This window comes from Streptopelia decaocto (genome assembly GCF_964273445.1).
Source record: "Streptopelia decaocto genome assembly, chromosome: 3".
Taxonomy (NCBI): domain Eukaryota; kingdom Metazoa; phylum Chordata; class Aves; order Columbiformes; family Columbidae; genus Streptopelia; species Streptopelia decaocto.
The window spans coordinates 17247661-17271639 of NC_138656.1; the positions used below are offsets into that span (position 1 = coordinate 17247661).

The following is a 23979-nucleotide window of genomic DNA, read 5'->3' on the forward strand; positions in this document are numbered from 1 at the left end:
CTGGAGCCCCATAAGTGCTCCCTGCACAGGCTGCTTTTGCTGGGCTGAATAACACTCCTTTAGTTTTACTTTCTCTTTGGCTGTGCTTGGGCCCTTGGGAAAGTGGGGGGAACCTTCTGCACTTGGGGGGAAAAAAGCTTTTGTGCACATGATATGAGGCCTCTAGAGCGTGTTTTCATGCATTTAGTTGTAGCACTTGCAAAGTCGGTTTGAAATGTAACGCATGTAACTGGTTTCTTAACTCTGTTGGCCTTGAGTGGTGCTTTCACGCATACTGCTCCCCACAGTTGGTGAGAATAAAGCATTGCCTGCCAGTACCTGTTCTGTCTAGGTGTTTTATTGTTTTAACTCCCCAGCTGAGGCAGTCTCCCTGTAAGAGGGGCAGCCCTACAACAGTGAGATCAAATTTAGCTGACAACGTCTGGTGACAAGCAGAGGGTTTAATGGGTGAAGGTTAATTCAGCTCAGATGAGCTCTCCTGCCAGAGGTTTGCACAGGGGCACATCTCAGAAGCCATTAAGAAGCTACTAAGGTTTTTGGATGGCACAAACAAAAGGCAAAGCAGTGTTGGACCTTCTTCCAGCACTGATAAGAATTTAAATATTTAACTTTTCAAACTTATTTTTATTATAATTTTATTCTAGAAGTCTCACCAGAGAGGAGACTGCAAGCTGCACTCGCAGGCCCAGTTTAATTCATTTAATTATTTCATTTAATGTGCAGTGCAGTTGCTGAACCACAGAAGTTAGCATAGGAAAATAAATGAATGATAACTTTGTACATTGGCTTACTCTTACCCTACATCCTTCCCAAGGCCCAGGACAGACCCTGGCTGTCACAGATGGTTCTTCCTGCTTGATGAAGTTGTTGTCATAAGGGCAGGTAGGGGGGAAAAGGTAAACATGGTGTCTACCATGAAGGAGTGAAGAAAGTTTACATTCCCCTGCAGAGCAGGGAGTGGTCTTTTGCCATCTCCCTGTGCAAGGGGGCATTAGAACTCTGAAGTTGCATGAGCAGAGAGACTGGTGCTATGTACACTGAATCCAGTCTGCAAAATTCATCTTTTCCTCAAATGGGCACTTTCTTCTCACCGAGAGCCAAAGCGCACACCTGATGTCATGACTTACCTGCTCTTCGCAGTGCCTGTGCCATGCAGATGGGTTAGCTGGACCCTGAATCTGCCTGTGGGAGCGCAACCACAAACCCCTGCAGCAGAACGTACGTGCATGAACTTGGCAGTGCCAAGAAGGCTTTGGGAAGGGTATGGAAAAATGAATGGCAAACCAGGAGGACAAGGAAGGAAAGTTGGACCCAAAGCACGGTGCAGAGGCTGAAGGGTCCTGATGTAAATAATGTTGATCCTGCCTCATGGTGCTGCTGTGAGAGGTGGAGCAAAGAATTAAAGAATGCACCTGAATGGAGCTGCTTTTGCAGAGGTGCAGCTGGGTCATGGATCAGAATAAGGTGATTCTGGTAGAGTTTGCTCTTGCCAAGGTTAAAGGTGAGCTTGGGAACCAGGTGCTGCAATCCCTCTCTCCAGCAGAGGAAGGGGATTTGCACTGAGGTGGCTATTTTAATCCTTGTTAAATAGTGACGATGGGAATAAAAGTGGTTGCGTTGCTACCAAATCTCTGACAGCTGCCACTGAATCCTGATACTGTGATACCTCCTTTGATACACACAGAGGTGAGAAAACCACTCTCGTTAAAATTAGAGTTGACCTGAACCATTAAGCCTCCACTCTGCCTTGATATCTTTAGCTGAAAAAAAACAGTAACTCTGGCCAACAAACTGCCCCTGTGTTTCCTTAAAAGCCCCCCAACAGCTTTGAATGCAGTTGGCAGTGGTAAAGGAGCTGTAAAAGCCATGCGCTGTGCTAATAGCTGTGCCCTGGATGAATAAAGGCTGTGCTGTTCTCATGGCGGCTTAGCACGTTTCACCTCTGCTGCATTTGAGAGCAGAAAGTACAACCTCGGCCCCCTCTGGAGACCGGGGTGAGGGCTGCAGGATGCGTAGGTCTGTCCCTCCCTGCTGCTGGCTCCTGGAAGGGACGTGGGTGCCCTGCGGCCGGCACTGCAGCTGTGCCCCGGCTCTCAGGCACAGCCTGAAATGTCACATTCCCTCTGATTCAACTGCTGCTGCTGGGGCTTCCTCTGCAGATGCATGCACATCTGTACGCACACATCTATACCTAGAGACACTTCCTTTTCACAATGGTCCTCCTCTGTGCATGCTGACAGTGTATACAATAGATCAGACTATAAAACTGCTCAGTGTTGACGCATTTCTGTCAGCGCAAACATACAAGTAGTAGTATGTGTTATTTCAAGAAGGGAAGTTGGCTATTCTAATAAGATGACTTTCACATGTGCATAATTGTGCCAGTACGAGGATCTCTATTGCTTTGATTGCTGTATTGTTCTGGCAGCTTTTTATTTTCAGTATCACCCAGTGAAAACAAAACACGCTCCTGTTTCCCCAGGGAACGGCCGCCCTGCAGCTGACGCAGCCCAGTGGTGCTGGTGGGTGGCCCTGCAGGCTGGACCTCCCCGTGATCCTGCCATTAATGCTCTGTTTGAAGGTAATGGTAACAGCGTGCCCCTCTTTTGGTCCTGCCCAGGGGTGACAGTAGTTCACGTTTCATGCCTGTAGGAAGCTATCGTTTCTTTTTTTTTTAAAATTACAGATTGCTCCTGTCCCAGTAAAAGTTGGCCTAAAATCTTCCTTAGTGCATTTCCAACAATGCATAAATCTATCCCACTGTATCCTTCCCTTACTGGCCCTCTCCTCCTCTTTGTCTTTTGCCATGGCTTCTTTGTGTCATCTGCTGCTACTTTTCAGTATTTGGCATTACAATGGCACCATTTATTTACACGTTTGGGAGACAGTGTACCCAAAAGGTCCTATATAGAATAAAGTTTTCTAACTATCCTTTGCTCACAACAGACCTGAAGAAAACTTGGCCCAAATCCCAAAGCTTTGCACATTTGCAATCCGAGTAATTTCTGGCTTATAGCTGCCTTCAACTACCATTTTATAGGTAAGAAGAGGAAACGTATTTCATTGGGAAAAGATGCCCTGCTTTTCAGAAGGCAGATATATGTACATTTACGCAGAACGGCAGTCAAGTAGTGTTGTTTGTAACTTGTTTGTAGAGGATGAGCTGACCATAAGGCCAGCAACAGGTGAGAAGGGTTTCACAGATCTACTTTTACTCCAGCCTGGGTGCCGTTCAGCCCAGAGCTATGTGACAACTTATTGCCGTGGGCCAGTGCTTCCCAGCGTAATGAATTCTTGTGTAGCTGGAACAAGCACTTCTAGGTTTGGCTCTGACTGTTGATGAACTGTGTGATCATTGACATTGCTGCCTTTTAAGAAATCCTTTAACAGTTTTGTTTCACAATCATTTGAATCTGCTAAACTTGCATTTTAATGTGTAGCTGCCATTATTCCTGTGCCTTAGGAAAAAACATTTCACAGCCCAGTGCAAACCATAACATTCTGTCAGCATATTCTGCATGGTTGCTGGTTTCTGATGTTACAAAAGAAAATGCATATGTGAGGTAGGAATTAGGATTTCTGGAGGAAAAAATCTATTTTATGTGGCTGTGTGTGTTTGCTTAGCTATCATCTAATCCTGGCCTAGTAAAGCCCAGGCAGGGCAGCATGATGGAGGGAAGAACGGTCCGTGAGCTTACAGGGTTGCCATTACCGGTAAAGTGAATGTATCTTTTTGGTTTTCCTTGGAGACAAAATCAGGGAAACAGACTGCCTGATTACCCCCCTCTCTGCTCTAATATTTTCTCAGATCTTTTTAAAACACTGTAGTAAAGACAGTGAAACTTGCTGTTGGAAGGGCAGTATTTTTTCCTCTCCTTGAAGTCACTGCTCTTTCACATCAGAAACATTTCTTAGTCTTCAAACATGGTAATAAACAAATGTGGATGATGCATGGTCCTCCTGATGGTGCTTCAGAGTACTGCTAATTGCTTGGCTTACAAAATTAAATTTAGATGTAACTCAGGTCTTGGCTCAGTTTTATGTAATTTTAGGAGGAAAAAAAAAAATTGAGATGGAAACCTCAGGATAACTGGATCCATTGGGCCCTGTGCTATCTTTCTGCTTACCTCTTTGCAGGACTGGCCTGCCATCCCCAAATGGGAGATGGTCAGTCCCAGCACTGTTGCCTTGAACTTCTGGAGCATGTCAGTCTCCTGGGAAGCGTCATCTGAAGAACAGAGAAGCTCGCACAAGTTCTAGTCTCCTTTTCACTGCAAGGAGTCTAAATCAAACCTATCGAAGGACTCCTAAAGTTACTAGTACACTGTTTATTTGAAGAAGAACAAGGGAAAGTGTAGAGTCTTGCATCTGGGCAGGAACAACCCCAGGTTCCAGTATAAGTTGGGGAATGACCTATTAGAGAGCAGCGTAGGGGAAAGGGACCTGGGGGTCCTGGTGGACAACAGGATGACCATGAGCCAGCACTGTGCCCTTGTGGCCAGGAAGGCCAATGGCATCATGGGGTGTATTAGAAGGGGGTGGTCAGTAGGTCCAGAGAGGTTCTCCTTCCCCTCTACTCTGCCCTGGTGAGACCACATCTGGAATATTGTGTCCAGTTCTGGGCCCCTCAGTTCCAGAAGCACAGGGAACTGCTGGAGAGAGTCCAGCGCAGGGCAACAAAGATGATGGAGTGGAGCATCTCCCTTATGAGGAAAGGCTGAGGGAGCTGGGTCTCTTTAGCTTGGAGGAGACTGAGGAGCGACCTCATTAGTGTTTATAAATATGTAAAGGTTGAGTGTCAGGAGGATAGAGCCAGGCTCTTCTCAGTGAACACTAATGATAAGAAAAGGGGCAATGGGTACAAACTGGAACACAGGAGGTTCCACTTAAATATGAAAAGAAACTTCTTCTCAGTGAGGGTGCCAGAGCACTGGAACAGGCTGCCCAGGGAGGTTGTGGAGTCTCCTTCTCTGGAGACATTCAAACCCGCCTGGACACCTTCCTGTGTAACCTCATCTGGGTGTTCCTGCTCCGGCAGGGGGATTGGACTGGATGATCTTTTGAGGTCCCTTCCAGTTCCTAACATTCTGTGATTCTGTGATTCTGTGAAGTGCCTTTCTATTTTTGCTGGTTTGTAAACAGCCTCTGCGGCAGTTCCAACAAGCTTCACTGTGTGGCGGGAGCAGACAGGCTGCTGAGCCGTTGTGTTGGGAATACACTGGGCATCTAAACGCCTACTGCGCCCATTGTGTGATTCCAGCAGTGTTTTCCCTGTGGAAAAGCTTTTTCTAGCTCTTTGGTTGCCAAGGGAAATCTGCGGGGCTGGACGGGGAAATTGCTGCCTTGCCTGGGCTGGCAGAGCTCAGAGGTGCAGTGCACGCTTTCTCCCTCTCTTGGCTATTGGTAGGATAAGTAGTTCTGAAGTACTGGGTTTTTCAACATGAAGAATGTGGTATCGTAATTTTATTTTAACTGTCCATGGTGCTTTCTAGATTATTTCTTTATTTTGCACCTTGGAGTTGTTAATGTGATATGTGGATCGATATGAAATTTGTCTAAGATTCAGAATTAGGTAACTGCTTGCCAGGAGCCCTGTGTCTGTCTGCAGAGCACTGAGTGCCAGCCGGGCAGCCCTCATGCTCCCCATTGCCTGGCTTATCCACATGAAGAAGTGTGCTATGGAAACCTACTGGTATGCCAGGTCTCTTAGGATAATTAACGCATGTATGTATATGCACGTGTTTTCTCTGAAATATAAAGATGAAAGGATCTGCATTGGATATCAGGTTATTGATTAAAAAACATCAGTATTGAAAAAGTCCAGAGAGATGCATTGCCTTGTGCCCTGAATGTCCGTGGTAACTTTATTTACAAGAAAAGACACAAAACTTCAAAGTGGAGGAAAACATTAAAAACATTTAAAAAAAAAAAAAGAAGTATTTTACTGACAGGTTTAATTTAGAGTTTGAATGTAAGACACTTAGACTGATATTGGGTTCAAGAGGCAGGAAGGCTGCAAGGTGCAAATTGCCCCATTGGGTTGACTTCTTAGAGTCACACTCAAAAGCCAAGCAGCCAGTGAATTTGTTGGTTTAGGTTTTACCAGCAGCGCCATGTCAGCCTTGCTATATATCTTTCTGTGTCTGCTGGAATGCCTGGAAAGTTTTGTTCCCAGCTTTACAGTCACTGCCCTGGGGAAGGACATTGCTGTGTTGGCAGCCCTGGGCCTCAGCTTTCATTCATTCATATGCTGAAGACCCAGTGGTTCAGTAGTAGTAATAATAAATAAAGGGCAGCCTATAACACTGAAAGCTTTCAGTTTCTTCCTATTTGCTATATAATCAATTCATCTATGCCTCAAGGAAAACTTTATTAAAGCAAGAGGGATTCATATGGAGTAAGACAGCCTTATCACCACTTTCTCCTTTAAAAGAACCTTGATAAAGGGTGTACTCTATACAGTCTAACTCCAGAAATCCTCTCAGGGTTACTTAATGCAGTCACAGAGTGGACTGTTACTAAAGAAAGGATGAGGAGAGGTAAGCGGCCAGATTTAGAAATTCAGTATGTCAGTAAAGTGGAGATCAATTAGGGATGGTGAAGGCTGCAGATAATTTTGTGCTTGCAGTGGTGGAACAGGGTATGTGCAGGGCAGGCAGATGTGAGATGAACCGAAATGAGATCAGAGGGATAACGTGGTCCTGGGTCTTGACCACCTTGTCCTGTTGAGTGCCTACTGTCTGTATCTGCACATCTTTTTTGACATTTCCATTTTCATTATTCATCCAAAATGGGCAAGAAATGCAAACTTGAGATCTTTGCTCCAAACTTTCAGTTGATCCAGTATACAGTAGTGAGCTTATATTAATCTTCACCTTTGTCTGAGGACAACATGGAAATGAGTCCCTAATCAATACTGCAAGCATTATGAAACCTGCAGGATCTTGCCCAGGAAGATCAAAATCTGAGTTTGAAGTTTGTACCTGCAACATGCATCTATACACACTGCAGTCATGATGGCACTGAGTGTATCTGCTGTGGATGGATTAATGATCTGCTACTCTAGAAGGATTTCTCTTCAGGAGAGGTTGGCAGCTCCTTACTGATGAGACATGACAGTAAGAACAGGTTACTTTATCTCTGTGCTGTGATTTCTTTCCCTCCTACATAGAGCAAAGGGAACAACTTCTCAGAATATTCTGCTTAATGACGAAACTTCATAAATGATTATGAAATGCTTTGAGTGTTCAGAGGTGTGGCAGCGCAAACACTGTAACACGCTGGTTTTATTGACAACCTGCGTAGTGCTGTCAACCAGATTGCTAATATCCGGAGTAGTTCTTGTGTAAGAAGTAACTGGAGTATGTGTAGGGCTTTCGTGTTCTTGTGGTCTTCAGATGCCGAGGGTATAGAATGACAAGTCCCTGCAAGGTCTGAGATGTGAGCGGCGTCACTGGAAGCAAGGGCAGCTGCCAGCTTGTTAAAGGTCTGCAGATAAAGTGCCACACAGAGCTGTTGGCCACTATTCTTGCGGCAATGAAGCCCTGGCTGGAAAAGTGATACTGCTTCACTCTGTGCCCAACCCCTCTGCAATGAGACTCCACTGCAGCAGGTGCACTCTGGTTTTAATCCTTAGGACAAAACCACTGCCCGCTGCTCAAACTAGCCATGGCTGTATGTAGGAGCTCTACTAAACAGAGTACGAAACTGCCAGGTAGCTCAAGCTTAAATCAGGGCAGGGGAAGGGTGGAAGCACAGCTGACCTCTGCTCTGCTCTGTCAGTGTACAGTGTACAGGCTGGATCTTGTAGCCTAAAGAAGGCACATTTGCGTAGTGGAAATGCAACCTAAATTAATTGATGTACAAGTAAAACATAAAACAGGCTTGCACTGTGGTGAGGAGGAAGCAAATAGACTTTTTATAGCACAGGGCACTAGTTAGTGCACTAAGGAAGAAATCAGTAGTATAACATTGGGGTAAGATTTAAGCCATTTGCATACAGAATGTAAGAGAGCTCAATTCATACCTTGCATATAAAAACTCTGATTTATTTACATCAGTAAAAAATATATCTTAAATTTGAGTATGGTCTTATAAAACAATTGTATTCCAGAAAAATTGCATTAATGAAAAATGAAAGTATTGTCCAAAAAAACTGTATAAACTTTTTTTTTTTTTTAAAGTGGCCACCCAAACTATCATTTCCTGCAAACTATAGTTACTCTTAATCTCATGGTTGCGATACAAATTGAAGGTAAACACTTTATTTGCAATAGTCCTGTACATTAACTGTACTGAAGAGAGTCTGTTACCTGTATGTAGTCATAAATTCATATTATAAACTTGTAGATCACTCCTGGAGAAGCTCCGTTTCTTGAATATAATGCTCCGTTTTCTGCAGCGTCCTTAGAGCAGCATCCGAACCCTTCAGCAGCTGCAGTGTTCAGGTGGGGTTGTGTTTGCAATGAGCCTCCTGACGACCATGGGCTTAGTCAGAGCTGGGAGAGATGCTGCGGCAGGATGACAGCTCGTGTGCCAGGTTTTCAGGGGAGCCTGGTTTTTGGGGGAAGATGCTTTGGCTGACTCCATGTCCAGCTGGCACATGTGAGAGGAGGTTTCCAGCCTGACTGCTGAATTGAAGTGTTGCTCCATGTGCTGCTGTAGCTCTTGTACCACAGATTTTGGTACTTGGGGTATATAAATGAATACTTTCTCTCATCACCCATCATGGGTGCTGGGACATTTCAGCATAAAACCATAAAGAGATAAAATGATTGTAGCAGCTGAGCAGAAGTTGTCCTCCCACTCTGTCACATTTTCATCTTCAAAGCTACATTTTAGGCATGAAAAGCGCTGGCTTTCTGCTGTCATGTTCCTGGTTTGGTTCTATTCTGGGTGGTTCCTGCCAGCAGAACAGACAAACTCAAAGTGCATGCAAATGTATTTGTATCTTTGTGTATCTGGGAGAGAGCTACACTTCTGAAGAGGGGGAAGGCCAGCCTGCAGTTTGCCCTGCTGCTGATCTTTGCAGTACCCGCAGTGATTTCCCAGTTCAACAGGGGACGGTGCATCTGCCTGTGTGACTGCAGGTGGATCTGTTGAAATCTCCTGGCTGTTCACTGTGGGTAAGGCTGCCTTGCCACCTCAAGCTCACAAAGCCCTGACAATCCAAAGCATCTGTTCATTGGGAGTTGCTTCCTTCTGTTCTATACCTTACCTTAAATATGACAATTAAGGTTTCTTTGTGTCTGTGTCAGAAGATGGCACTGAAATAATTGAAGAAGGATTGTGATTAAGGCACCAGACTAAAACCTCAGGAGTTCAGTATCCAAAGGGGTCCCTTGTACAGCACAATACGAGTCTCAGTTTTCCCACCATGAAGGTGGCAGGAAAGGTTAAAAATCCTGTGTGAAGGCGGAGTGCCCAGATGCCACTATCATGAAAACCATAAGAAAAATTTAAACTATTCCTATCAAAATAGGACCACAAATGGCTTTTTTTTTTTTTCCTGGATCTCATTCTGTACTGAAGTTGCATATAAAAACATGTCAAATTAAAATAATTAAAATTACATTAATTCAAATTTGCATCTTAATTGTGATGATAAATGAGGTGAGCAAGATTCAGTAAATTCTGAAACTGTATTCCACTGTAAAAGCCTGGGATTAATCGACTGTAAAGAACTTCTGTTTTTATTAACAAACATCTGTCTAGACTCTTCAGTGAAATGACAATAAATCCCCTCAAACGGCATAAATCAGAAAGAATATAAACCTATTTCAGGGATAGCAGGGTTCTCTATGCTAGCATTCTCTTCTCTTAAAAAAAAAGAAAAAAATACATGTCCTTAGGTGCCTCAGGATTCATAATGTTGTTTGATTGGGCTATTACAAAACTACTCTAATCAGGATTAAGCCTTGTACCCTGGAAACTAGGGCTGATGAGATTATATGATGATCAAGGATGATTTAGAAGATCAAAGCCTTTTTGAGGGAATAAGGTCCCTAATTTTACTCCTTTAAAAGAGGTTATTTTGTTTTAACTTGTATTGACCTTATTCTCTTTCTGCCTGTTGATAAATACCCAGTGTAAAGATGTGGCTTTGCTGAAGCCATTGACGTTTTTGCAACAAAAATCAATTGGTTCAGGATTTTACCTCCCCCCTGGAAATGTCACAACAGCCACTTTTTACATAACTGAAACTTTGATGCCTCCTGAATAAATAAAATGTCAAGTATTGATAATTTCTGAAAGTTTTTGAACTCCTTTAGCCAAACAGTGAAACAAAGGACTTGTCTATGGGTCCTGTCTTTATCAAATCCATTTACTTCAGACTTGACCAACTGCCAAGTATTTCTTTTGCTCAGTGTAAATCTTTGAGTTGTACCACAAAATGCGATCCAAAGGAGAAGCAGCTGGCTACCCCTCTACTGATATTTCACTAGATTGTTGGGACCAGTCTGGGTTTTTCAATGTGATGCCGTCATATCGTTTCCTAAAAAAACAACGGAGCCAGGCTTTGGAGGTTTGGTTAAGGCCCCCTGGGGCCTCTGGCCTTGATTCTTTGCAGGTGCTTCTGCTGTCAGTCCCTCTGCAGCCCCTGGCCCACGATGTAGAGCTCGGGGTGGGATGCAGATCTATTGGACTCTTTGATTTCGGGGACGCCAGGGCTGTTCCAAGAGTCGCCTGCTTTTCTAGGGCTCTCCTCCAAGCTGCAGAAGGAAAGATGCTTAAGTTAAGAGGCTAATGAATTGTGACTTTTTAAACCAGCACTGATTAGACCACATTAACCCTCAAAGCACAGATGCTGCACGATACTATGTAATTCCCTATCTCCTGTGTGTATGCACTATACTGTTCCCTCCCAAAAGTCTATTGGGAAGCAAACATTTCATATGTTGAACTGGGGATCAGTATGAATCTGGGTTTACTTATAGATAGACACAGATTTGCACAAAAAGTCTTGTTCCAGACCCTGCTGGAGGAAAGGTCTTACCTCTGTTACACATCTGTTGAGTGAGGATACAGTGATTTCTGAGTATGCCAACATGACTGTGGGATGTGTGTTCTGGTGGTATAAATCTACCACACTACAGTCAGGAGAACTGAGACATGGAAAGTGTAAATGATGTTCCTGAAGTCACACTGGCAGTCTTTAGGTCACAAGGACTTTATGAATCAAAATTGATTATAGCAGTGGAGCTGGTCATGAATGTCTCATGCCCTGGGCCTTCATGCTGAAATGTGCCCTGTGTTGCTGTAACTAATTAAACTGGTTTAAGCTCAACATGAGTTATCATCTGGGAATCGTTATTGTGTTTTAAGTATATAAACTGCTAAACTGAATTAGCTTTCAACTACAGACAAGCTGTTGTGTTCCTATTCTGACTGCTAGGACTTCAATTATTTGAACTGAGGAAGAGATTTCTGATATGTGACCAGTCATGAAAATAATCCAGACTCAAATATCACCCAGTTGCAGAAGGTCTCACTTGGGCTACTTGCTTTGGGCCTGATTCAGTCAACACAATCCATCCTCACGCCCTCCTCGAACAATATCTTAAAGGCATTTAATCTTTTATCTTTGTTCTACCTCTTGGGAGATTAGAAATCGTAATAAAATATTATTTTGTTTAACTGCACACACAGAAGTCCTATTACAGATCAGCAAGATTTCTGTGAGCAGAGCGATTGTACATGTTATGCCTTGATAAGATGCCAATAGCTGCTGATTGCTGTCAAACGACCAAGCTTAGAAACCAGCAAAGTCAGCTCAGTCTGTCCATCTACTGGCTGTCCGTGTGGGAACCAGTTGTACTGACTTGAGCACTGAAACCTGAAACTCTCATCAAGTACCCTAAGACTAGACACAAAGACTCTATCTCCCGCCTTAGTTAGGGCTAATGATGTCTTAAGTCCTGATACTCCTTAGAGAACAGGATGGGCTGGAGACAATCTTGGGAAAGAAGTGCTTCTTGCCTTCTAGGGGAGCAGCGAGTGTGCAGGAGACATGCAAATCTGCGTATAGCACTGACATTTAATGCCTGGCAACACCAGCTAGCAAGTGAGATGGAAGTCACCCCCTTTTTTTGGTGATTCTTATAAAATGGAGTGGGTGGGAGAGGGCGCTCAGCTGCCTAATGAGAAACATGTTGCTTGTACAAGCTCCTCTCTTTAACAATCTGCTTCTCAGCAAATTGATGTTTTAATTGGGCATGGAAAAATTGGAGGACTCTATCCTTGAATTCAGGAGCATGGTAGAGCTGATTTTCAAAATGTTTTACCTGTAAAAGAGTGATGCTATTGCAGGTTTGCCTCTGCCTCTCCTCCCTCCTGTGACTAGTGCTTGGAGCTGCTAGTAACAGACAAAACCCCCACACAGACAAAAAAATAGGCATTGTTATATTCGTAGAGGAGAGATAGAGCAAGGGAAGGAATGAAGGAAAGGAGACTGACAGCTGGTTGGGAATAGCTTGTGAACTTGAGACCAGATGCAAACATGGCCAGAACGAGGAGGTTTAGGAGTACAACATCTGTTTTGGAGACATGTTTCGAAATTTCCCTCTGTCAGCTGAATGAATGGCAAGGCAGAGGAAGCCTTGTATGCTTAATGAACTTGAAGGAGAAAGACGGACCAGGGTATGGTGGTTTGTCTCTTACGGCATCTGCTGCAAGAGCAGGGGTCGGCATCTGTGCATGGGGATGTGGCGCTCACAGCTGTGGCAACCGCGCTGGTCCCCAGTGACAGGAGATGAGCAGCAGTGACGGGAGGAGCTCTTGGAGCTTCTGCCTCATGCTGGTTCCTAAAACAGTTCTCTGCCCATCAGTGTATTTGCTGTGATATTCAAATAACGCCATTTGATGTAAGGTCTGTAAAAGCTTCCTCCAGGCAGCTTATTTTAAATGTAAGAAAACACACAGTAGTGTATTGCATTTTAAATCACTGTATGTGGCAATTAATGGGCCAATTTTCCCTTTTGCTTATATTGATATAAATTTGGACTAACTCAGCAGGAGTACTTTTAATGTCCATTTGTATAAATGGTAAGTTGAATTTGGCTCAGGATATATGTCGTTCTTCCAAAATGCTGTATATCATAACACTAGCATATATAATTTCTTTCATGAAAGGAATGATTTTATTTACAGTGTGTTTTTGGTTTTTTTTTTATATTACTCTCTGTGCTCTGACAGACTACAATAGAAAGATAATACACCCCATTTAAGCATAAATTAGCTAACAATTATAAAAGACTGTTTTTCAGATTGATCCATAAAACTGCCAGGGCTCTTGTCTTGCAAGGTTTGATATAAAGCCTCTTTTGAAAACATTTATATCTGCTAGTAGGCACTGGAGTAGGCAAAGCTGACTTCACATAATACATAACAACAAGAGAAAACACGGCAACAACATATAGGACTTTTAGGAAACTTTCAAATGTCAGAATATATTGCAATATTAGAACTGGGAATGCAAACCAGTCTGCATTTCTCCGTGTTCTTCGCATGTTTTGTTCAGCACTTTCCTCTACTGTCACTGTGGGAAACTTGGTCCTTTTTCTGTCTCTAGGGAGGGAATTCCTTATTTCAGTACCTATGACTGTCCCTTTACTCATTCAGTATCCATGACTGTCCCTGTATTCACAATGCGCTGAGTGCTTGTGCACTTACAAGTGCAGTTTTGTCTCCTGGTAGTGTTGGTCTTGCAATCTCTACTCATGGGGATGATTCACGTGATTTCAGCTGTTCTCTGGCAAGAGTGAAAATAGTCCTCACATGAGGAAAGGCTGCCTGAGAAGGGTCTTAATCCTCTTGCGTAGCTTAGAGCTTAATGGACTTAAACATCCTAAGATGCTAAGAAACTAGAATAGCAACCCTTTTTACTTCCAGGCTGTTACACTGATGTTTGAGTATTCCCAAATACCATTTCTGTTTCCTAGCTGGCTTTGAGTTTGTTGGTTTTTTTTAAGTGGTAGAGAGAATTTAAAGCTAAGCCCAGATTTTTTAAAAAATGGCCACCAATGGTTGCAAACATGGAACTGGTGTGTTGATGCTTCAATTTCTTCAAACTGACTTTTTCAGAGCAATTAATCTCCTGTAGCCATGGGAGCAATTAATCTCCTGGGCTTGGGCTGTGGACTCATTAGACTTGAAATTGGCACCTAGATCTGAAAGCTTACATGAGAAGCTCAGAATTTCAAGCTATAATTACGTCCATACAGATCCTTGCCTACACATTATCTGTCATTCTTGCCAGCTGATTTGAAACATTTCAATAGAGATATCAGGTGAACAGTTTACTGGCTTAGATGCTGAAGTTAGTAATGATACCTTTCCTCTTGGTCCACGCCTACCTCCTAATGGTTATTTAAAGATGTGTGTAACCTGATGGTTACTTCAGAGCTTTTAAGAATTAAATGTGGCTATCTTTATCCCCCACGCAAATAAGAGAAGTTCTGTGCCATGAAACCAACACTGAATTTTCCCTGGGGTACCTGTCATGGCAGATATGTAAGTGTAAGGCTTGAGCAACCCATGGAAGCTTAACTCCTCCCTGTATTCAGACTGGCAGTCTACTGAAATCTGGGGCGAGAAAATAGAACAGAATATTTCAGTTGGAAGGGACCTACAACAATCACCTAGTCCAATTGCCATGGCATCTTTGCCCAGCCGTCTGTTCTGCACATGAAGAGGGCACTTTTCTGGGAAATCTCTCAACGACATTAAAATCCCATCAGGAGCTCAGAAGGCCAATGCAGTGCTACCCTTCCGCTTCCTTGGCCTAGAGTGGAAAGTTTCTTACCTTGCATGGTTAAGCGCGGGTTCGCTGCCAGATGTCACGGCAGCTGGAAGACGAAACAGGACCCCTGGTCGGCGGTCAGAGAAACTTCTCCTCACGAACGGCTGAGGATTGGCAGCGCTCAGGGATAGCTTTCTGGTCCGGTCTCCAGGCTGCCGGAAAAGCAGGCTAGTCTTTTGGGAAAGCGGTGAAGCTTCAGGCTGGCTGGTTGCTTCCACAGAGGGTTTGGTGGGTTCCTGTGGAGGTCTGGCTTCAAATAAGGAAGAGGTGGCTGGGCAAAATATCGAATGAACATTGCTGCCTCTCTTGGAGGAGGAGAGCTGGTGCTCACCTCCAGCATCCAGCCCAGGTCTTGGCCCCCTGTAGGAGCGGGATGGGGAGGTTGGTGGGGAAGGGGCGGTGGAGAACGGTGGGGGACTTGCATCTCGGCGGTAGGCTGGGGAGCCCAGCATCCGGTACGGTGTTGGTGAGCTTTGCTTGTGTCCTGTGGGAGGGCTGAGCGGTTTTCGCTGGGGTGGTGGAGAAGGCAGCTTCTTCTGTGAGGGTGGGCTGGGCACCCTGGGACTTGCAGGGGGACTCGGTTTCCTTTGCGTGGTGGGTGAGCTTGGTTGCGGGTTGCTACAAGCCTGCAGAGAGCGTCTGTGGTGTGTTGGGGGGCTAAAAAGCCGTTTCTCCGTTGGTGGAGAAGGGGGAGGAGGAGTTCTTGTTGGGGAGACCCTCCTGGCAAATGATGAGCCTTTTTCGTTTCTCCTGAGCAAATCTGGAGAACCTTGCTTCTGGTACTGCACCAAAGTCGCAGGTGAATTGGGCTCTTTGCTCTCTGAGCTGTTGCTGTGTGGTTTTGAAACCCCACTGGGATTTTGAAGAGGAATGATTTTATGGGTTTGCTTGTACAAATCCGCAGCCTCTTTTCTCTGGGTTTCCAGTATCTCCTCCTGGCTAGGTATGTGCACATTGGTAGGGTTCAGCTCCAGAGAGTACCTCTGCAGTTTCTCATCCCCTGCTCCTGTATTCCTTAGACCTTTGTTAGTGATCGCACTGGGGCCACTGATGTTTTTACTTGGCAATAAGTCAATGGACTGGACAGAGGCTTTCATTTTTGGGGAAACTTGTGCTCTCTTAGCAGCATGAAATTCTGTTTTGGCAGGCTTTTTGGCATCTTCTGAAGAGTTTCCTTCTATTCTTGAAGTTTCTTCAGACTCAGACAAATTGAAACACGTGTCCATTAACATTTCAGGTGGTGGTGGCGGCAGGTTCTCAAGGTCTTCGTCAGCCTCTTCCTTTGTGTCCTTCTTGCTTAATTCTGCAGCTAGTGCAGGAGGAAAGGCATTTGAAAAGCCAGAAGAAACTCCATTGGTGTCTGAAGGGTCCATGTCTTCTACTGGTGAAATACGATGCTTAGGATTTAAAGGTGCCAGGCCTCTCTGAAAAGGAATGGTGGGTGGAATAACTGGAAGTCCAAATTTTCTGATGCACTTTATTGGTCCTAAAGATCTTAAAGGTGCAGCTTTTACGAGATCATCAGTAGGACTGAATGTTTCAATAAGCTTTTTGACAGACTGTCGGGGGGCACAGCTGCTGCCACTGAGCGTTTGTGTTCCAGGAAGCTCCTTTTCTTTGCCTCCTGGTGTCTCCTGCATGGGCACAGTAGCTCTTAGAGGCTTCCTGCCTCTTTTTTCATCCAGCTGATTGGCAGGATTTTGATCAACCATGAACAAAGGGACTTTATCCTGGTTAGGCAGGATGCTGAAATTTTTTGAGAGGCACGCCTTCAGTTTGCTAGAGGACCTGGCTGTAACTTGTTCATCCTGTAAATAGGGTGCTGCTCTTGATTTCCAAGGCTCTGGGTTGCTATCTGTATCCTTCTTCTCATAAAACATTTCAAGCCTTTTGCTGAGCTCTTTCTGAGTTCTCTGCAGCTCTAGGAGGGTCGGGTCCTCTGCCTGGCTTCTGAGGGACTCCTCTGACCTGGACCGTCGTTGTTTCCTGAAGGTTTTCTGTCTGCCCATTGCTGTACTGGGCCTTGTTGTTAAAACTGCTCTTCCACTCTCATCCTCTATCCATTCTTTATGTCTGGATTTAGCTGGGACAAACTTGATTTTTTCACTGATGGCATATTTCATCTTCAGAATAATTTCCTCTCTCTCTGCATTCTCTGTCCTCTTGATGGACTGCCTTTGCGTGTTATCAGTGACCGCAGGTGAAGACAGGGGCCTCCTCGGCAGGGCATCCTTCCCCATATCTGATAAACTTGTGTTGTCATCCTCCTCACCCAGGGTGCTTCCCTCATCATCATCATCATCATCATAAGGAAAATCTGTTGATTCACAGATTTTGAAATGTTCATCTTCCTGAGTAGAGTCAGACTGGAAGGAGTTATAGGAATAGCTTTTTCTCAAGTTTGCATATTGGGGCATGGTAGAAATGCCTTCTGGTACTCCACCCTGACAAGAAGTTGCTTCTTTACTCTGCACAGATGAATAAAATATATCTTTGAAATGCCTTTCAAGTGCACAGTCATGGGATGCAGCTGTGCCTGGCGACATTGTCCCATCACGCACTGTTCTGGCGTGCTTTTGGGATGGATGTCCCTGTGCATAGGAATCACAGCTTGCTTGTCCTCCATGCTGGCTGAGAGCACTGAAGTCTTTGAGGGATTCGTTGTCCACGCAAATGCCACTGTCCTCAGAGCAGAGAGTCCTGTCATCACCCTGGGTCTGACAGGATCTCACTGCTGAGGCTTCAAGCAGCCTCACCATCCGCAGCAGGCGCTCATCAAAGCTTTGCTTTGCTTTCAGTTTTCCTTCCAGGTTGCTTGCAGCAGACTGCAGGTAGCTGCATGTTTCCTGCAGGGCGTCAGACGTGAGAGAGGCCAGTGTCCCACTCACTAACTGCATTTTATTGACCGTGTACTGCAGTAGTTGTTGCAGAAGATCAGGGTGCTCCTTCAAATCACCTTTTTCTGCTGGCCATGCCAGATTCCCACCTATGTCTTTGAGGAGACTTTCCCCATCACTGGCAATTTCTTCCAAGAGCTGGTTGATTTCATCAAAGCGAAGCACGAGAAAGCTTACCATCTGTTGTAGGAAGAGTTGAGTTTGGGTAGCCTGGTTGGCCATATGAAGTATAGTTTCATATTTCGAGAGGTTGGGATTTAGGTAGGCGTATGCACTCTGATGAGCCTTAACAAGCAGTTCTGGGAAATCTACTTTTTTCTCTGTCTCGCACGGTGACGAAATGGGCTTTTCTTTACTTCTGCTAGATCGACCTTGTTTTGCCAGCTTATGATTTTTTTGCTTCTTGCCTTTCTTGGGGATTTGCTTTGCATTGCTTTCATTCTTGTCATCCCAAATGAAAGGTGATGCTTCTGATTCACAGGAGCTTTGCTTTCTGATCTGTATGGCCTCAGTGATACTTTTTTGAGACTCAATCAGTTTGGACATAACAACTTCAGCATCTGTGGCTGTCCTCTCAATTTCCTTGTCTTCCCTGGAAACCTGGGGATCTGAATGAGCCTTGGAAGATAACTGCAAATCATCTTTGTTGTCCTGCTCTGATAGTTCATCCTCCTTTTCTCTCAGGTATTCTTTCCCCTGGATCCCATACTGGTGGAATTCATCAATATTGTAGCAAGATGAACCTTTAACAAGCAGTGGGATTCCTTTATCTCCCGGATCAATACGCAAAACACTTTTGGGTTTATTGAAAGCCTTAAGACCACTTCTTGCAATTGTATTCGCAATCTCACTGTGAGAGGGTGTGCAGCCCATCCTTTCTCTGTCTTTGGCTTTATCTTTGATTAAAAATCCAAATGAAATAGGAAAGATACAACAAAAACTCAAACTCACTGTTTCATCCTGAACTGCAGACTGGCATTTTTCTCACAGCTTTTCCATCACAATTCCAGTTTTGTTGTTGGTTTTCATTGCTGTTTGCCTCAAAATCCCACGTGCTCACTGCCCAGGATCTTCTCTTGAGTTGTGCACTGCCTCATTTTATGTTCCCACTCAGGTTTTCTTCTTCAATTCAAAAAAAGGAGTGTGAAAGCTCTGCTGGATTTAGAGCTAATGGATTAAAAGGACTTGCGTGCCTCACTTCTGTCTTGACAGATGTCCACTACAAATAAGAGTTTAAGCTCATTAGGGTAAGCAGGCACCAGCCAGTCAGCACCCGTGTTGTATTTATGAAGGCAGATTCTTTTCTGCACTATATTGGGAGGCAAAGGGACTTGGTATCTGTCCCTCCTTTATTTCCCTTGTTGCAAAAGCATAACATACACTGAATGCAGAGATTCAAAGGAAGAGAGTGTAGTTTAGAGGCCTTTTTGAAGGGAAACTATTCGAATAGATGCATAAACGATACTCCTGAACTAAGAGAAAGGTGACCTTGACCAAGTATACTTCTATGGGAGAGTACAAGACACGAAATTAAAGGGGTTAGAGACACCTGTTAGACTTCTGCCTTGAGGGGCTTCAAATTTTTCCCCTACTTGCCAGTGACAAGCTGTTTACTCTTCCTTCTAAGACTTCCAAACAAGATTTTGATTTTTTTTCTTCCCCTCAGTTGATAATTCTTGGAAAGTGGGTTTTTTCCTCTTCTAGATAGTTTCACAACCTGAAAAGGTGAACTGCATGATAACAGTGTTTATAGAATAAGTTTTGCATATGTTGTCAAGATGGTGTTTGCCTCTAATGGATCTAAACTGTAAAATTTTAGATTAAAAAAAAAATAAATGCAAATTCATATTTTCCTTCCTCTGAGTGTCCTGGGATAAAATCTCAATGTGTTCTTTGCAGTCACAAAAGTGATTTGCTTACTTTTATTTCTTTTCATCACTTAGGGCTTAGTTCTCTGAACTGCAAAACTTTATGGGTTAAGACTATAAGAAAAAAGCTAAAAAATTAAAAACACAGACCCGTTTCTGAAAAAAAACCAAACAACCAACCAAACCACAAAACTGCCGTTTGATTCACTTCTGAGATCAGAACAGAATAATCATTTCTGAAAGAGAAATTTAAGAAGCCAAAGTAGGAATTGGATGAAGCAGAAGATATTTATCTTTTCCAAGTATTGATTTATGAAGGGTGGTATGTGGATGAGGGTGAAAATAGCAATCCCCCCCACGCCAATTTCCCTTTTCATTACTCAGATTGGCCTAAGTGGATTAGTCTTCTAATTTCCAGATGCAGCTTTTCTACCAAAGGTGGCCATTTCTCAGTGTCACAAGGTCACAGACAGCAGTGGCCAAATCTAATGCTGGGTAGACACCTGCAGCTTCTCTCTAGATTTCTAACTGCATGGTTGAGGCTATCATGTCTGAATCCCAAAAATCTTTGCATGCTATCAAGCCTATAAAACATTCTTAGACTTTAATGAACAGCTTACATGATTCATTTCTTGGTGCTGGACTGCAATAGCTGCATATCTGCATGAAAAGTTGTTATTCTCTGTAACCTTGTTGTTTAAATCTCTTTTTATGTTCAATGGGGGCAACAAAATTATTGTGTTTGTCGAGGGTTTTGATTGTGGGGTGACAATAAAACCCTGGCAGATGTATTGCTATCCCCTTCTCCCCCCCACTTCAGTCTCTCCCTCTCCCCCTTCCCACTCAGGACAGGCGATTGGGAGGGAAAGAAGAACAGAGAGAAGAGAGTTGGAAAAATTAAAAATGTTTTACTAATGCTACTAATAAGAATAGAGAAAATAATACAAAATATACAAAACTAATCTTGAAAGTCTCAGCAACTGCAGAGCCGGCAACCAAAGTCCCGGATTGGACTCTGCAGCCAACCGGAGCTGGATTCAGTCTCTCACTAGGCCTCAGTTCGCAGGGACAACTAGCAAAGTCCTCTCCTAATGTCGGCCATAAGGAAAAGGGACGAGATCCTTGTGATCTCCCACTTTTATATGAAGTATTCACATGAATGGAATGTTATACACAGTTGGTCAGTTTCTTGGTCACCTCTTTCTCATTGCCCCTCTCGCAAGATGTCCGTCCGTGCTTATCAATAACTTTGCATTCCATTGCTATGTTTACCAAAACATATATCTGGTTCTCCAGGAAAATGCAGCTAATATGAAGACTTTAGCTGACAGGCAAATTCACTAAAAGAGAAACTTGTTTTTAACAAAACCAGGACAGTGTTTTACCAGGGACAGGGCATGACAGTGATTCCCAGCAAAATTTTTAAAACTATGTGCTTTCTCTAAAGTAATTTTCTGGAACACATAAATTGTACTTAATATACATGATGGCATAGTCATTTCCTTCAAAGCTTTTCTGGAAGGCATCAGGTAATTACTTCTTGGCTCTGCTTCTTGCAAGTCATGTAGCTCACTCTCCAGCTGCTTCTGGGTCTCACTGTGATGTGGTTTCTACACAACGGTCCCAGCTCTTTCTCCATTCCCCTTTAAGCACATGTCTAGTATGTTCAAAGTGGAGAAATGGAGCAGATTTAGGCAGCTGCTTCATCCTAGTGATCCGAACAGTCAGGATGCTGTAGCCCTCCACAGTAAGTCAAGGAAAACACAGTAGACAAAGCAGTGAGCCTTAGTGCACCTCTTTTGGTTACAGTGGAAGTTGAGAGACATCTTTGGCTATAAAATACCATAAGGCTTTCCTTCGAAAAGCAGCTCCAAGAGTTCCATTGTTAGCACTGGGAATTTTGACAATTAACTCCGTGTAAGTTATTTGTTGTATTTGGGAAGTCGTTTTTCTTTACGTTTTTCCTTCAATTATCCATTCATGTCACTTTTTTTTTTCTTAGTTATTTTCAGGCCATGTGTTAATATCTTACAGGAAATACATGCATGGTTAAAAAATGCAAAATCCTGGTTTATGCTTATTTATTATATAGTCTTTTATTATTGTAAATATTAATATTAAGCCAGTATTAAGTTTATTATTTATTTATTATTAAATAGAGATTCAGGGTCATGGAAAACATGTTTTTAATAGGCACTTGTTTTATCCTAACTGTAATTGCAGTTCACATGTATATGCAACATGATTATTTAATGTTGCGTCAAATTTTTTAGCTTATGTGAGAGAGCAGGAACTGCTTCCAACCACTTATGAAACTGCATTTCCCCAATCAATACTCCTGTTACTAAATAGTTATATATTGCTTTGAATGTCTGAGGCACTTTAGAAAAACCAAATCCACTACCTCATGGAAAATGCTAAGGAAAATGCTTTGGCTCACAGTCATGCAACAAAAACAAAGACAAATGGATAAATTAGGTAAAAAACAGTGGTAAAAGAGAATATCAACAAAGTGAATGACAAGGAAATATTTTGAGTATAAGGGGATTAGATGAATCTATAATCTGTGATTTAGGATTGCTGTATGTTGATGTCATTCCAAGTGCAGTTACTATAGTAATGTATTTTGGCTTACAATGCTACCATTTGCAGAATACAGGCTGAAAAGGCAACAGCTGGTCATGTTCAAGTGGATGCCCAAGTGGTGTTACCTGTAAACTTGCTAACTCAAGTGATTTTTACAAGTGCACCAGATGAACACAAAACTGTGTTTGAGGAAGGGACCCTATGAAAGCACCAAAAATAAGATAATTAAGGATTAAAGGAGGCTTTTCCTTGCATGTGGACTGTGTATAAATTGCCTTTGCTCCTTCTTTCATATACTTTCTTCCTACTGTTAAAACTAGCAGTATTGTCATTTTGAGGGGGCTGCCTGGTCATGCACTGCTCCTGAAGGGAAGAACTTAAATATTCAAACACCATCAGACATAGTTGGTACAATAGATTATAAAAACCAAAGACTAGTCTGAAAGTGGCACTGTAAGTGCCTTATAAAAGGCAAGAAAAAGGCCTGAATCTAGGTGGAGATGTGTGATACTCAGCCCCCCCAGAGGTGTTGTCAATGCTGTAACCATGGGATGGATTTTAGAGCCTTATGAAGGAAGAGTCAGTTGACCAAAAACTGTAAAACCAGTAACATAAGTTTAAAAATTATGGAAATAAGGAAAATAATAATGAGGGACTGCTTGTGAGAGTGTCCTGGTTTCACCTGGGATAGAGTTAATTTTCTTCCTAGTAGCTGGTATGGTGCTGTGGTTTGGATTTAGAATGAGAATAATGTTGATAACACACTGATGTTTTAGTTGTTACTCAGTAGTCAAGGAGTTTTCAGCTTCTCAAGCAGTGCCAGGTGCACAAGGAGCTGGGAGCGGACACAGACAGGACATCTGACCCAGACTGACCAGAGCGATATTCCATACCATGGGATGTCATGCTCAGTACAGATTCTGGGGGAAGCTGGCCAGGAGAATGGCTGCTCAGTAACTGACTGAGTATCAGTTAATGGGTGGTGAGCAATTGCATTGTGAATCACTTGCATCATTATTATTATTATTATTATTATTATTATTATTATTATTATTATTATTATTACTATTACTATTACTATTACTATTATTACTATTATTACTATTATTACTATTATTACTATTATTACTATTATTACTATTATTACTATTATTACTATTATTACTATTATTATTATATCATCATTATTATTGTTGTTGTTGTTATTATTAATTATTTTCCCTTTCTGTCCTATTAAACTTTGTCTTAACCCACGAGGTATACTTTTTTTTTTTCCAATTCTCTCCCCCACCTCCTGAGGTCGGGGGTGAGCAAACAGCTGTGTGAGAAGTTTAGCTGCCTGCTGAGCTAAACCACAAGAGAAGTTGCAGGATTTATAAGAGCAATGTGCATAAACGCTCATATCGGATCTTAAAAATTTAAGGTTTGTATTTGTGGAGGATTTCTGAGGAAAGTGCACTCTGCTCACTGAGGAATTACGAAGCGCTTGAGTGATAACAGTAGCTTTAAAGAGCTATTTTGCACTGAAAGAAACCTGCTTTTCCTTCTTTTATATCAGCAAATTGAATATAGCAAGGGAGCTGTTCATATTGTTGGCCTAGATATCACTAGGTAAATAAGAAATTGCTGCTTTTTATTTCAGCTTCTCCTGCAGAGCTGATGCTGTTGTGGGAGATGGAGTAGATTCTCTCTTTTCTGTAACCACTAACAGAAATACTTACAAAGCTTCATACTGTTTCCCCTGTGGAAACCTGTTGACAATGGTAAGGAATAGAAGTATCATGGTTTGAAGGAAATCTGGTTGCAAATAATTAAGTGAACCCAGTGA

At 43.0% G+C, this 23979-nt stretch overlaps 1 protein-coding gene across 1 annotated transcript; it reads right to left on the reverse strand.

Moving 5' to 3' along the window:
• Positions 1–10582: 10582 nt before the first annotated feature.
• On the reverse strand, positions 10583–18570 carry PCARE (photoreceptor cilium actin regulator; the record flags this gene model as incomplete). Its single annotated transcript, XM_082048923.1, has 2 exons — positions 10583–10712; positions 14804–18570. The coding sequence occupies 2 exons, from the start codon at positions 18568–18570 to the stop codon at positions 10583–10585; spliced, it is 3897 nt and encodes a 1298-aa protein (XP_081905049.1).
• Between the last annotated feature and the right edge of the window lie 5409 nt (positions 18571–23979).